Source organism: Pseudomassariella vexata (genome assembly GCF_002105095.1).
Source record: "Pseudomassariella vexata strain CBS 129021 chromosome Unknown BCR38scaffold_24, whole genome shotgun sequence".
NCBI classification, from domain to species: Eukaryota; Fungi; Ascomycota; class Sordariomycetes; order Amphisphaeriales; family Pseudomassariaceae; genus Pseudomassariella; species Pseudomassariella vexata.
The window spans coordinates 169541-183394 of record NW_024467979.1 but is presented as its reverse complement, the minus strand read 5'-3'; the positions used below and the strand labels follow the sequence as shown (position 1 = coordinate 183394).

The following is a 13854-nucleotide window of genomic DNA, read 5'->3' as shown; positions in this document are numbered from 1 at the left end:
AGTGTTGTGCAGCACACACTGCACCTTCGTCCGGGTAGGGGCCGCGGGGAACGGCGCGTGGGAATTGCGATAGGATGCCCAGCCCGGAGACTCCAAAGTGCGACGCGAAGTAAGAGCTTGAATGGCTTCGCTGAAGCTCAATTGGGTACCGGATTGGAGGAGCTGGTATACTTTCCGAGCGTCAGACCGTATCAGTTGTGGTACGTCGTGATTTGCAATGATTAAGGGTTGAGGTCGGTTTTTTTTTGCCTTTGGGCTGGCAAACAAGGCCGCGTACCAGGATTGGATTATCACCACGTCAAAGGAAAAAAAAAAAAAGAGACGTGCAGCAGCTGGTTCACTCACTGCAAAATCACAAGGAAGCAAGCAAGCAGGCGATTGAGCGGGGGTATCAAAAATTCACCAAAAAGGATTATTTTCCAAGAGAAAAGTCAATAGAGACAGAGTAGGCGCAATGGCATCCCGGCACAACGCAGTCAAGAGAGGAATCTCCAAACTCTGCTCTGCAAATTATGATAAGAGGCACAACACACGACTGTCCCCCTGAACCGACCTCGGGGTAACATGAAAAGCCAGACTTCACTTGATTGGGACAACTTTAGAAATGAGGCTTGATCGATATTTAGTCTTAGCGTTGAAGGACCCCGGCTATGTTGGTGAAGGGTTGAGTGCTCTTTTTGTTACAGCGCATCACATCTCACTTTTGTCCATACGTTCCGCGTCGATCAATTCTTTATCATGCCCAGCATTAGTTCTGCCAAATAATGCCACCTCAAGATCCTCGTAACGTAACCTACGACTCTGACCAGAAGAGAGCTTTGAATTCCAGATTTATCCTAAGCTCCCAATAAAGCACATGCTGTCGGCGCTTAGACAAAATAGGAGATGAAAATGGGACATCTGGGATGTGACTGAATGATTGGGGCCAATCCTTGGGTATCCACCGCCCCAGGGCTCCATTAGACTTTGGATCTAGTTCTACCAGAATAGGAGGATACAAAGTACATTTTCAATATTCGCCCTCATCTAGTAAACCACGTCTCGCGGCAGAATCACTCAATGGCATATTCACATTATCTCCAGAGGTTGGCTTTGCCTTTCAGATCCTATCGTCGAACCTGAAGCCCTCTCCGCTAATAGAAGCACAATCGGTTCCACAACAATACCCAAGGCAAATGCCGACAGATCATCGACGAAGACACTACTGGCCCCTGGGACAGCCTGTATCTCTGTATCCCAGGGCCTCAGGAGTGATGAGATTTGGTATGTTCAACGGCAATCGCATGATATTTCGGTTTCTGTGACTCTCATTCAACCAGTCTTCCAAATCTTCTTCCATGCCAAGCTTGAGGAACATCCAATGTGATATGTACAAAATGGCCCAGCGGTCGAATCCATTGGTGCGTTCCCCCACGTCAACAAGGCCCTAGTGGTTTCACTGAGAGTACAGAGTACATGGGCCCTCAGTTTGTGGCCGACTAATTGGTCCGAGCTCTTTGGGATACTAAGGAATTGAGCAACCAAAATAGTTTAGGCACTCGACCTCTTCAATCTATATGTTCGTTTGCCATCTAGACCAGATGACGACAACGATTCGGCCTTCGCGATTCGCCAAGGCCGAACCCAGTCGTTACTAAAAGTTGAGACAAATGGCTTTCAAGTTCTGGTCAAATGCCATCTCTGCCGGTTGAGCGCCGCAGATGGCATCAAAGTCGTGAAGGGTGTTCATCACTTGGGTCCCATGCACGCATACATTAACTCCACTGCCCACCACATCCACTTGTGGTACATCAAAATCTCCGCAGCCGTTCAGGTCAACAACATCCACTTAAAAGGGTGTGATCAGTAATATATCCTTTCATAACTTGCCAGTGACCACATTTAACCTTATGGTGCAGCCGCTGGACGCAGTCTGGCTTCCGGGATAGGCATGTAGGGTTCCCAGCCCAAAGTGAACCTTCTTCCTGCGCTGTTACTTTCAGCTTCTACGGACACTACCGACTCATCAAGGACATACATTCTACAGCTGGTGGTCTGACTAAGACGCTGCAATCTACGATTCCAGTCCATCTTCAGAAGACTTACAGGTTTGATGTCCTTGCGATTAACCCAAATGCTCGGAAACCCACGCATATATGAGTAAGTGGAAATGGCTGACTTTTGCTAGAACTACTTATCGGTGTAGAATATCCATTGCCCACAGTTGTGAAAGCCAACAGACTGACACCTGCAACAGAGCCCTAGAGCTTTGCAATGGAAACAAGCTGGAATACATAAGGATTGTTATGGTGGCCACGGATGTCCATGTCCAGAAACAGAATACCGGGCCGAGTCCCAGCAGCGCATCACCTAGACTCAACCTAATTACGACATCCAATGAAGCTTGCCTCCTGACAACAAACCAAGACAGGGATCGAAACGGACCAAGAGCGACTGAGAATTTCAAAAATCCATGGGCAACAAAGAACCAATTTGCTACACCATCCAGCAGCTGGTCAATCAAACCAGTTGACAACCTTAGTAACCGTCTGGTGGAGTAATTGAACCGTACTCCGAATCCAGACCACTACCGAAGCTTGTGGAGGGCTGATGATAGTCGGACGCACAGAACTGCAACGACGCTTCCTCATAGGGCTGGAAGCTGTAGAGATCAGGAGACCAGAAGCTGTCCACGACGTCTGAAGGCAGCTCAACCAATTGAGCAGTTTCCAGCCGACGTGACTGATTCGGGGACTTCGCTGCACCTCGTCCCTGACGGTATTCCTGGTACAAGTTTCCAAAGACGCTTCGAACGATGTCAACGAAGGCATCCTTGATCTTTTCTTCGAATCGATCATAACGGCGTTCGAGTTCTTCGCGGACTCTAGGCGCAAGCTCATCTTGCAGATATTGGTCGTACTGCTCAATTTCCTTGGGTACGGGGAGCATGGGCTTTCCCTCGTCGTAGTCATAATCTGCAAAAGGGTAAGCTTTGGTCGAGGCTTGGGGTTTGCAGACTTACACGGTGTAGGTATTTCCTGCGCAAGTGGGAAGATAATTCGGTAGACCTCTTCCCACCTCTTTCCGGCGGGTTTGTTAGGCGACGATTTCTTTTTGAGTTTCTGGTACTGTGCCTCGCTAATGTCATCGAGAGCTTTCAAGCGGCGCAGCAGTTTGCAAGGTTCCTCAGCTCGGAGGTGGTTGTCCAAAGCCTCGCGGTCGGGAAAGGCCTCACGGCATCGAGCACAACTATGTTCGGGCTGCTTGTGGCACCGATAAATATGCTCCCTGCGGTGGCTCGGTTAGAGAATTGCCCCACAAAAGGTGGCGAAACCACGACTTACTTCAGCCTTGCGATTGTGGTGTATCCAGGACCCGTACACGAGCCTTTCTGGTACCTGGCTGGATCATGCTTGAAGTACGGACAAGCGAGCTTTCGAATACGTGGAAAGTCCTTCTTGGGTCGCTTTGTGTCCCTTCGACCTTTGCCGTTGCCATCATCACTATGGTCCGAGCCGTCTGAGCCGTCGCTTTGCAGCGACCGTTTCTGACCGGCAAGTCGCCGTGACGAAGAGTTGTTTTCCCCACTGCTACTGCTGTGTGCAGTGCTCTTAGCGGGTGAACCATTGCTCGGCGAGCAAGCGTGATGGGCGTAGACAGCCGTGTCTATCTTAGAGTTCGTCCATTCGTCCAATATCTCCATCAGGTTATTGATGGACTTGAGCTTGCGGAGAGCAATATATTCTCTACTTGAGTAGGGGCGTGGTGACTTTGGACCACCTTCAGGAGAAATTGAGTTGGCGATTTTTGCTGCCTTGGAATTCATTTCAGGGGACTTGAGAAAGCCGTTGGACTTATCCTCATCCCTGGTCTGAGACAATGTTGGACGGGACTCTCGAACGGCGAAACCTGAGGTGCTGTCTGGTACCTGCGCTTTTGTGAGCTACTGACTTTTCGCGGGACCGGACGAACGCACGGTTTCGGTTGTGGTCAGGAAATTCTCCTGCTGGAACTGTTGCGGTGAGCTGTAGTCCGTAGCCCTTCTAGCTACCCAGCTCATAAGTATGCTCCGAATGACCGGATGCGGAACACGAGCTTGCTTCAGTCTACACTGCCGCTTGCAATGTTCCCAACAATCTGCCACTGGAGCAAGACGCTTCAAATGGAATGAAGATGCGCTAGAGTTCCGGGTGAAGATGTCAACTTGTCCTGTGGAAATCGTGGATATCCTGAGCATTTTGCGGCAAACGGCGAGTTCATGGAAATGGGTACTCCTAGACGCCTAGATTGGTATGAGGCATCATCAGAGGGTGTTCACACGGAGTATCAAAATATAATAAGCATTGACTTGGTTGCGTATGCACATTGACTTGCTTCCCCGCGAAGTTCCAGGAACCAAAGCCTGGTGGAGAGGAAAGGATCTCTTTCCAGAATGTCAGACGGCTGGAGGGACATATTTATGCACGACCACGTGGAAGTCGCATTTGCGCACAGCGAATTTGAGAAACCCGCGATATGGCGTTTCTCTCCAATCACGCTTGCAGTCAGGCTCTCCAAGAATGACGATTGATTGGATTTGCTCATATGCGCGTCTTCTGATGCGGTGGAGTCCCCGAAGCGACAGCAGCAGCCTTCTCGCTTTTGCGCGCTGCGTTCGGTGTCGTCAGAGCATCTGCGGAGAGCAACGGAAGTGTTCATCGTCGAAGTCATCGAATTTCGGGAGTCGCCAGCGCGCACATCATGAAGGCAAGACCAAATCTCAAGGACGACTTCGCGCTTCGCCGTGGGCTTGTAATGATGGCCATGAAAGTCATTATAAGGTCAGCATGTATGTTAGTTATGTTCGAACGATAATAAAGAAAAACACGAAGCATTCAAGACACCTAGAGTTGAATCGAGAACTTCACATCACCTTGATAGAGTACGAGGTTCATTCACCAAGACCAGCTTAATCGAACCTCTCCAAACCCATTGAGGAAAGTCGGATAAGCATCATCAGCTCCATCATGTCTCAAGTTTCGGGAAACGCTAGCAACGCTACTGGGAAAGGGTGAGTCGTCCTCAATCATGAGATGGAGATTCGAGTTGACTTGCTTCCCAGCAACGGTTGCACCGCGCCATCCGAAATGTTGAAGGAGTGGTTGGCAAGCGACTCGGTGACAGAGCGGCTGTTCTCAGGAGGGAACAGCCCCCAAAATGTCATCAATGACCGATTCAAGCAACAGAGTAGCCATGTCAATGACCTGGTGAAGAAATGCAATGGAAGGGGAAAATGAAGGAGAGGCCTGGGCGTCGGGGTGAAGATAAACATGACCGTATCCTCTGGGTTTATTGGGCTAGCTGTACAATAAGAAAGTCACAAGACAGAAACAGAGAATGTGGGAGGTTCTGTAGAATGTGTGTCAGGACTAGACGTCTATATAAGCATTTGCGTTCCCTTTCCCATATACACACTCCTTGCTCGCTCACCGCCACGACATTGCATATTGATGTGACCACCCTTGTAAGCCAGCACAAATAGACATGAGACTGCTCCATGATTAGCGCCCAATGCTACACAAGTATGGTTGACTTGTTGATACGTCGTTTGAGGAGAACAACAACTCCCTCTTGGGGAATTGGGATCGGGACTATGCATTTAGTGGATCTTAGTACCCACTGTTGACAGCCAGAACATTGGACAACTACAGATTGGGCACTAAGAGACCTACCTGATAAGGACCCTGATACTGGACACTCGCACCTCAACCGCTGGATGTTGTTTGGTGCTTGAGAGAGGCTACCTATCGGGTAGTGACACTTGTCTACACGACGATTGGGAAAAGTTCAGGTTATAGTGAAAGGTGCACTTGACTGGCGGAAGGTAGGGTAACAACAAGGAAGCCCAACCCAGGAGCATAGCGGCTACAGCACTGTGTGATATTATTGTAAGAACAGTAAGGTAGGAGCATTGTACTTCAAAGCACGTTGTAGATGAGTACGTATTGACGTGATCCATATGCATGAGAAATTCTAGGGGTTAACTGCCAGGAACCGATTGCGAGTCCTCATTCGGAAGGATTGGTCGCTCCAAGCAAACATCATTTATCATGTATTAACAGCCTTAAGAGTAGCCTGAGAAGTGACGTTTCTTCACTTTCTGTCTTGTGACAGTACCGAGGCCTAGCTGGTCTCAGTACACTGCACTTCGATCGATCTGGTCGAGGACAGTTGAACGCAAAAGAATGCAAAGGGATAAACTATCGCGATACTTCATTCTCAGTTTCAATATCTTCTGACTTTTTCTTCCGCTTCTGAATTTTGTTGTTTTGGGAAGAGCCTGAGTCCTATCATGTGAGCCTCATAACACCAGACAGATCAGAATATATCCAGAACTGTGCTTGCCATAAACCCCTAAAAATGATACACAAGGTATAGTAGCGGCAATTAAATAGCAACTTTCATACCTGGGTATATTTGATCCAGATACTTGTTCAACTCCGACGCCATGGGACCAAGCTCTTTGACAAGGAAGACGGGCATTCTCTCTGGCGCCGTCATACTTCTCCCCCTACTGCTGGACATCAAGCAGCTATCATTGGTGGTGACGAGACCTTCAACTTGAAGCTTCCAGTACTTATCCCAGTCCTTAATGGTGGATGCGCCATCGTCCAACGCAGATTCATCTTATCCAAATACTTGGTCCCTTCCAGACATGGCACAAGCTTGCATGGGCCCGTAGAGCCCACCGCGAGGCTACGAGTTCTAGCAGTGGCTCGAAAAAAGATTGAGCTTATGACCATATACACCATCTTGAGAAGAGGCATCCATTCGGGACTTCCAGCTTCTTCATCACTTCGGGGCCGAACCTCCGCGTCAGGTCGATGCTGATCTCGCGAATGAGATGGGTGGAACTCGGGGCTGCTATCTGTCGGCTTGGCTGTGGAATAGTGCTCATTACCTAGATTATGGTGTATCTCGCAGCCCCTATCCCACTTCCTGCCGAAATGAAGAACTAGCAAATGATCTGATACGGCGAAGCCCAATATCAAGGTCCGTATCTATAATGAGAATTCGTCGAATTGAGGGAGATAACTCCCTTCAGACGTTGTGTGATGGACATTTTGTCGCACTTTTGAATAGTGATGAGATAGATGTGGGTTTGCGTTTGGCTGTGACAGATATGGACAGTAGGAATCTACGTGTACTTGAATGGTCATTACTTAATCATAGGAGCTGACATGTGAGCATGATGGCTGATCCAATGATTTGAAAAAGTATAGGATTCACTGTGTTGAGGTAGGTTTGGTTCAACCGTACTCCCCATGTAAAATCCAGCCGCACATACTATATGTACTCGAGCATCCAGGTTCGTTACAAGGATTTCATTCTCTTTAAACTATTTAAAATTATCTTGTGTAACCTCCGGATACAGGTGGATACCAGCACATTATCGTCTGCAACTTGTTGTTAATGGATTAGTCAACTAGTCAGTCAATCTAAGGGGAAGCTCAACCTCGGCCACCCCAAGCTCACAAAGTGGATTGAACAAAAACACCTTACAACCGGTCGTTGTCCAAATAACCATTGAAATCATCAGAATCATTAATACTAGGTATCTACCACTCTTTATTTATCACTGCTTATCTCGGATTGGATTGATGGAGGAGACAGGAACCAACGGTTTCACAATACCAGGTATACTCTAGACTCAACGAATCCATTTGGAACCCGTCCCCTGTGTTCAAATTTTCCGTTTGCCAGCATCTCCCACCACTGCAAATTTCTGCTACATCCATAGTCAACTTCATTGCCAACCAGTATTTCTCTTTTCAACCCGCGTACTTTGTCCATCTATCATTTATTTTATACCTGCAATTCCTCTTCCATGCCCATTATATTGGACATTTCCGACATATCGGAACCACGTAGTCAAGAGGTGACATGAATTCCTTTGCACCCTTCAATCATCTTCCCACGGAGCTGCGAATTCTCCTATGGGAACCATCTCTGCTACATATAGGCCCGAGGTTTCAAAGTATCCCGGCGATGGGAGGATACGCCACTGTTACCCTCCATCTCCAACGCTACTTCTGACATGAAAGGCACGTATGTACCACGCAATGCTTCCAAACAGTCTGAATGATAGCGATGAGCAAGCACGAAGTCTTCCCATTCAGTGGCGTGTCAAGCCCGCTTTTCCAAAGCATCTTCGAGCCAAGAATGTCTCCCAAGCTGGAATGTGTCATCACAATTGTCATCTATCAAGTAGATGACGTGAACCCGTCCGAGGAATCATGTATACGCCCACATGTCCCTTCCGGAATGATTATGGACCTTTTTGAAGAAGAGGACCGGAAGGAAACAGGTACGCTAAAAGACATAGTTACCAAATATGTACGGTATCGAGGCAGTGCACCAAGATCTCCAAAAAAAAGAAAAGCGGCTGCCGCAATCTACAAAGCCTTGCAGCTTCACTACCAACGGCTTGTGCAAACATCGGGGGGCGTAGGTAGCTTAACGCTCCTGGGTTGCCCGTATGCGATGTAGGGGTGCAAAAAGAGCGAGAACGTTTACCATAAATTCGGCCAGCATTTTTGGTCGACACAGTCTGCTGCCGGCACTGGCCATAAGTAGCAGCTCGTGATGGGCCAAGACTGCAAAGTCACGCAATAAATTGGTCTGATCAGACGAAGATCGTGGTGCTGGCTCTAGGAGCTTCGCTTCTACAGGTCTTGTGCGCAAGTTGGTCGGATGTGCCTCTGTAACTGGCGATGGGACAATTCACAGAATAGGACGCCTGCCTCTGGGAGTCAAATTGAAGCTGTAACTGGCACTGGATTGGTCTGATCAGGACAAGATGGAGGCTGCTGTAGTTGTCAAGGCTAAGATAAAGGCAAAATAATGGATTGTTGAAAGCTACGTCTGAATGCATGCATATATGAAATGAATAAGCTCAAGATTGACTGACTAACTGAAAAAAACGAAGGTTAAGAAAAAGATGATGATGATGATATTGGTGATCAAGGGGAAGATGGTTATCAGTCCCTGCGTACGTCTTGAAGCGAAGAAAAGGGAGTCCTCCCTGCCCCCTGTCACCCATTTTCCCTGATGTCCGGTCTGGCCCCACTACAGTAACTATTTCTCGACTTCATATTGTTTCTCCTCGAGCTTTCAAGATGTTGGAAAACAGTAAAAGTCATCATGGAAAGCAACAGAAAGTTAGCCTTGACAGAATAATACAAGAAATCTAATCTTCACTACCTCCACAATCGTCATCAAAGCAACGGATCCATGGTCATCACTATTCCGCTGGAGTACGTTCGCAACCTGTAACTGTGTAGAGGCCAATCATCTTCTAGCAGGAAATAGTGTCTTCCAGGATGAGGTTGGAAAAGGAGAAAAGAGCAAGATACACAAGGAAGAGGGTTTGAAAGCAGCCTTTGAGCGCCCACTGCTACGGGAAACTCGAGACTGAGTAAGCTCTATTCCCGCAACATCATGACTTAGGTAATGCCAATCCCATTGGTAATTTGCTCATCCCAAACTGATAGCCAGTACATCTCGCAGGGGTTGCTCTCTTCGCGGATACTGCAGGAAACTCCCACCAATCCTTGACCGAAGTCGACACTGCCAGTTCCCAAACCTTCGCAACGAACCCACCCAGGCAGAGCTTTCCAATGCCAATACTGAAATGCCGTGCAAGTTCCGCATAGTATCTGTGTGGCGTACGCAGTCCTCAATATTAGCTGGTAAAGCTGAGGTGAGAGGTGTTGTAATTACTATTTCCGGCGAACGGGCGCAATGTCAGCAAGCCACAGTGTTGCACCGCATGTTACAGTCTTCATATCTAGCATGGGGAAATCGGGCATCAAAATCGTCAATTTACTAGCAAAGAGTATGCGTTCTCGCAACTTATGATTGTCATCCACTGTACCACCTGCCCAGAGCTCGTGGCTCTGTCATCCAATGCTTCGTGGACTTCCCTATAGACATTGTTCGTCCACGAACTCAATATTCCTAGCAAAAAAAGGCAAAATCATCATCAAGTTCTGTGTGGGTCGTTTTCATCCTGAAATCATCTCGTAGAGCATGGCTCTAGTTGAGGAATACGCGTCGTTTACTCCTAGCCGTGTCGAGCCACGAGTTCCTCGAATTCGGCCACGAACCCCTCGGTCTGAGCCAGCATATCCTCGTCAATATATCGGACATATCCGGTCTCCCGCCACTCACGCCACTCATTCCACTTGCGCATGATGGGGTCCACGGCGTAAAGGAACATGCTGGCAATGCCAAAGATGATGAGGGGGATCAAGGTGTAGATTATGAAGAACGGGCCGCCAGCAATGCGCTTGGTGACATTGTACAGCTCGCCTCGTATGATATCCAAGGCCTCGTCGTCCTTCCAGGGGCCGACTAATCGGAACTTCGTGTTGAAGTTGCTGCCCATGGCCCAGGTCCAGAGCACTTTGAAGCCCTGCTTGCGGATGAACGTGAACGTGGGCGCCGAACCAATGTCCAGAGCGAGCTGGTAGGCGTAGCTCTCGTGGTCGACTCCTCCTCGCTCCTTAGAGAGGTCTCGATCTGCGCGCTCATGCAGACGATAGTCGACATCATAGGCTGCCACTGCGTTTGGGTCGCGGGCCGTAAGTGCGGGATCGTGGCGGTTCCCTGATTGGATGAGGCGAAGAACCCACAGTTGGGCCTGCATCTCAGCCAGGGGAGGAATGGCGCCAATCGACGGTCTGACGAATCCGATAAATCCAACCGAGGGAGTGAAGATGTCCCAGATGCCTCGACCCTCACCGAAGTCGGGGTAATGGTAAGAGTCATCGAGGAAGAGGAAGCGTCGCATGTATCCGGTGGCCATGACTATAACGTCAGGCTTGACGACCATGTTCTTCATCTTATCCGACTCGGGTCGTCCGGTGTCCTCGAAATGCATGATGCCATTGAGATCAATGAACTCCGGCCAGGGTGCGAGGTCAATGTGACGGCCTTCGGTGTCCTTGATTGGCATGTTGACGATTGCAGCGCGGAGGCGGTTCCAGAAGGATGCGCGGTTGCGGTGCGGAGCTGAGATGTAGGGCATTGCTCTATCAGACTTGCAGAAGAAGACTGTAGGTAGTACGTATGCATTAGTAAACGGGCGCATCAAGACTGTTTGGAATCCGCAGTAGCTTGAAAAGGGGGTCCACTCGGGCTGATGCTTTCACTGGGCGCAGCTCAGAGTAGCCTTGAATGAGATATTATTCCAGGATACTTTGAGACCCCCCCAATGGCATCACCATCGGAGTGATCGTGCTCTTCCCGAGAAACTTAAATTATCAGGTCACTTACTCGAATCTGTGTGTCGTCTCTCCTTGGGAATCTGGCCAACCCACTGGTCCAGGCCTCCATGCGTGCCGGTCACAGCGAAGAGGAGAGAATTGATGGCCCAGTTGTAGTAATTCCAGAGGCCCATACCTCGCTGCAGGATGGGGTGGACATAGGCCGTGTCAAACAGGCTTGCGACACTTGTGTCAATGGGCTTGGAGGGTCGCTTTTGGTCCTTCCCCCAGAAGCCAAGGACAACAGGCTCGGGAACTCTCTAGACAGGACGTCAACAGTGACCGCTGCCATGTCTCGGCAGATCGCTTTGACAGGTAGTACGACATACCTTGGGAACGCAATAGAAGCCGCCTTTGTGGCACATGATCACTGAGCCAATCTCCGGGGTGGTGATGGCAAGATGTCCAATATCCATGCCCGTTTCGCCGGCGCCCATGATGACGACCGTGGGATTGTCTCGGATCAGGAACTGCTTACGTACCTTGAACTCGGAGGAATGGATCACGATGGGCACACGCTCCATGCCTTGGACATACGTGATGTTAGCCTCGACATTGAGACCGGTGCAGACGGCAATGGCGTCAAACTGGATATCCTTGGACACGCCGCTAGTCTTCACAGTGACAAGGTGCCCACCGCCGGGTTTGCGCCTAATCTGTGTGACTTCGGTCGAGCAGTGGATGTACATCCCAAGTTCAAACTTGGTGACATAATCCTGCAGGTAGCGGACGTACGTCTCTGGTACGACAAACTCCGGGGCATCCTCAGGGAAGCGGTGGTCTGAGAAAGCCGTGAGGTACTTCGACGAAACAAGCTGTTCCAGTCAGTCAGGGTTAAGCGCCATCTTGACGCACGTGGGCCACCCACCTCGGCTTCCTCGTAGACACGGTACTTGAAGGTGCCGCCGATGTCGTCCTCTGCCTCGAACAGGAAAGGATCGAAGGGCTCAATGTTAGGGAATTGGCGATGCGCATGCGCCAGGTATTTCAGAGTGACCAGGCCAGAGGGGCCTCCGCCAATGACAGCCACCTTCATCTTGAGATTTGCTTGGTCGATTCAGATGGGAGATGGGAAGTAGGAAACCGACTGCGAAAGGTTCTGCTCAAGTGCTCAAGTGCTCAAGTGCTCAAGTTCTCAAGTAAAGGTACTTGTGCGGTAGAAATGTCAGGTGCCTACTTCACGAGACTTGACAATGGACGAGGAAGGAGCACCAGTTGGACCATCTGATAATGCAAGAATGCTTAAATGCGTAAAAAGCGGATCTCAACCGGCAGAAATCCTCTGGATGGGAGCTCCTTGAGCGTTGGTTCAGTCTTGATTTAAAACCGCAACCCACTGACCGAACTTGGCTTGGTCTTTGCTGTGTTTTACTAGTAGAGACTTTCTAGTGCGAGTGATGGACTGTGACGGGGAAGAACGCAGCTGTCTTCACGGAAACCGAACAATAGATATGAGTGATGACCGGGGTGAATAAAACATTGAAAAGAACACCTGCGCCGAGAATAGAACCTAGGGGCATGTGCGATAACTCCACTGGATGTTTTCCTTTGTGTCCTTCTTGCTGCATTGTATGATCTAGCCTGGGCTCTCGCCCCAAAGGATGACTGATCGTGCATATGGAATGTCATGGCTTTATCCAAATGCTACCACACTCTGGCCGTCGCTTACATAAACTCCCAATGGCAATTTTTCTTACTCTTGGGAATTCCCTGTGATCCCTTGTGTTCTGTGAGGACTGCTTCAGTGGGCAATACAAGTGCTGCAAAGTATCACGCAAGGTAGCACTACAGAATCATGCGGTGACTGTAGCCATTTTCTGGGACTTCCCAGAGAGCTGGTGGGGTGTTCAGGAGGGAATAGGAGTGACCGCCATGCCAAAAAATCAGTTTGAATGATGTTTGCCTTGAGATGATCAAAGCAGCGCGCGTCCTTGATTTCTGTTGAACTCAAGGCATGCGTATGATTCAGGGAGTTTTATCCATCCGGAATATTCCAGCTTCGTATTCCACATACAGGCTACACTCTCTGCGAAACGTGGATGTAGCACCTAATCTTGATGGGAGAACTGGACCCCATAACTTGCTTGATACAAGACGCACCGACCTGAGCGAGAGATCGCAGGGGACTGCCATCAAGTGGACCGTCGTCTTCAATGGGAAATGCAGCCAGACGACCTATGAGCAATGAACATGAACCATAACCCAAATGTGGTCACGGAGCAGCTGGCTCCCGTATTGCTGTAGAATGGCCTGGTGCGGCATAGACTGCCGACGGGGTAAGTTACTTGGAACTTTTAGAGAGTAAAGGGGCACGTACCAATGTGCCTGGTCGTTATGCGGCAATGTAGGTAAAGTAGCTGGCTTACACTACGAGACTGCATTGTAACGTCTCATTGCTGGTATTCGGGAGTCGCCGAGGAGCCAGAGAATGATGATACTGTATCGCCTAACAGAATTGGGATCCGCGCGAGTGGTTCACAGTTGGTGGTCACTGATCGACCGGCGGGTTCAAGGGTGGGTCAGACTTCGAATGCTGCGGCTTCAATGGCTTCTGGAAACCTGGACG

The 13854-nt window shown here is 49.3% G+C and overlaps 3 protein-coding genes across 3 annotated transcripts; all 3 read right to left on the bottom strand.

Annotated features, from left to right (window-relative positions):
* Positions 1 to 2517: 2517 nt before the first annotated feature.
* BCR38DRAFT_490763 (uncharacterized protein) lies at positions 2518 to 4039 on the bottom strand (the record flags this gene model as incomplete). The annotated part of the gene is made up of 4 exons (XM_040864564.1): positions 2518 to 2954; positions 3002 to 3267; positions 3324 to 3907; positions 3956 to 4039. 4 exons carry the CDS (start codon positions 4037 to 4039, stop codon positions 2518 to 2520), a joined length of 1371 nt encoding a protein of 456 aa, XP_040709950.1.
* Positions 4040 to 4948: 909 nt separating this feature from the next.
* On the bottom strand, positions 4949 to 5335 carry BCR38DRAFT_119953 (uncharacterized protein). The gene has a single exon (XM_040853464.1). The coding sequence runs from the start codon at positions 5288 to 5290 to the stop codon at positions 5045 to 5047; it is 246 nt and encodes an 81-aa protein (XP_040709949.1). The 5' UTR covers positions 5291 to 5335; the 3' UTR covers positions 4949 to 5044.
* Positions 5336 to 10025: 4690 nt separating this feature from the next.
* BCR38DRAFT_469541 (dimethylaniline monooxygenase) lies at positions 10026 to 12354 on the bottom strand (the record flags this gene model as incomplete). The annotated part of the gene is made up of 5 exons (XM_040862809.1): positions 12157 to 12354; positions 11618 to 12103; positions 11299 to 11548; positions 10192 to 11076; positions 10026 to 10135 (listed from the first exon to the last, which is right to left on the bottom strand). The coding sequence occupies exons 1-5, from the start codon at positions 12322 to 12324 to the stop codon at positions 10026 to 10028; spliced, it is 1899 nt and encodes a 632-aa protein (XP_040709948.1). The 5' UTR covers positions 12325 to 12354.
* Positions 12355 to 13854: the final 1500 nt, after the last annotated feature.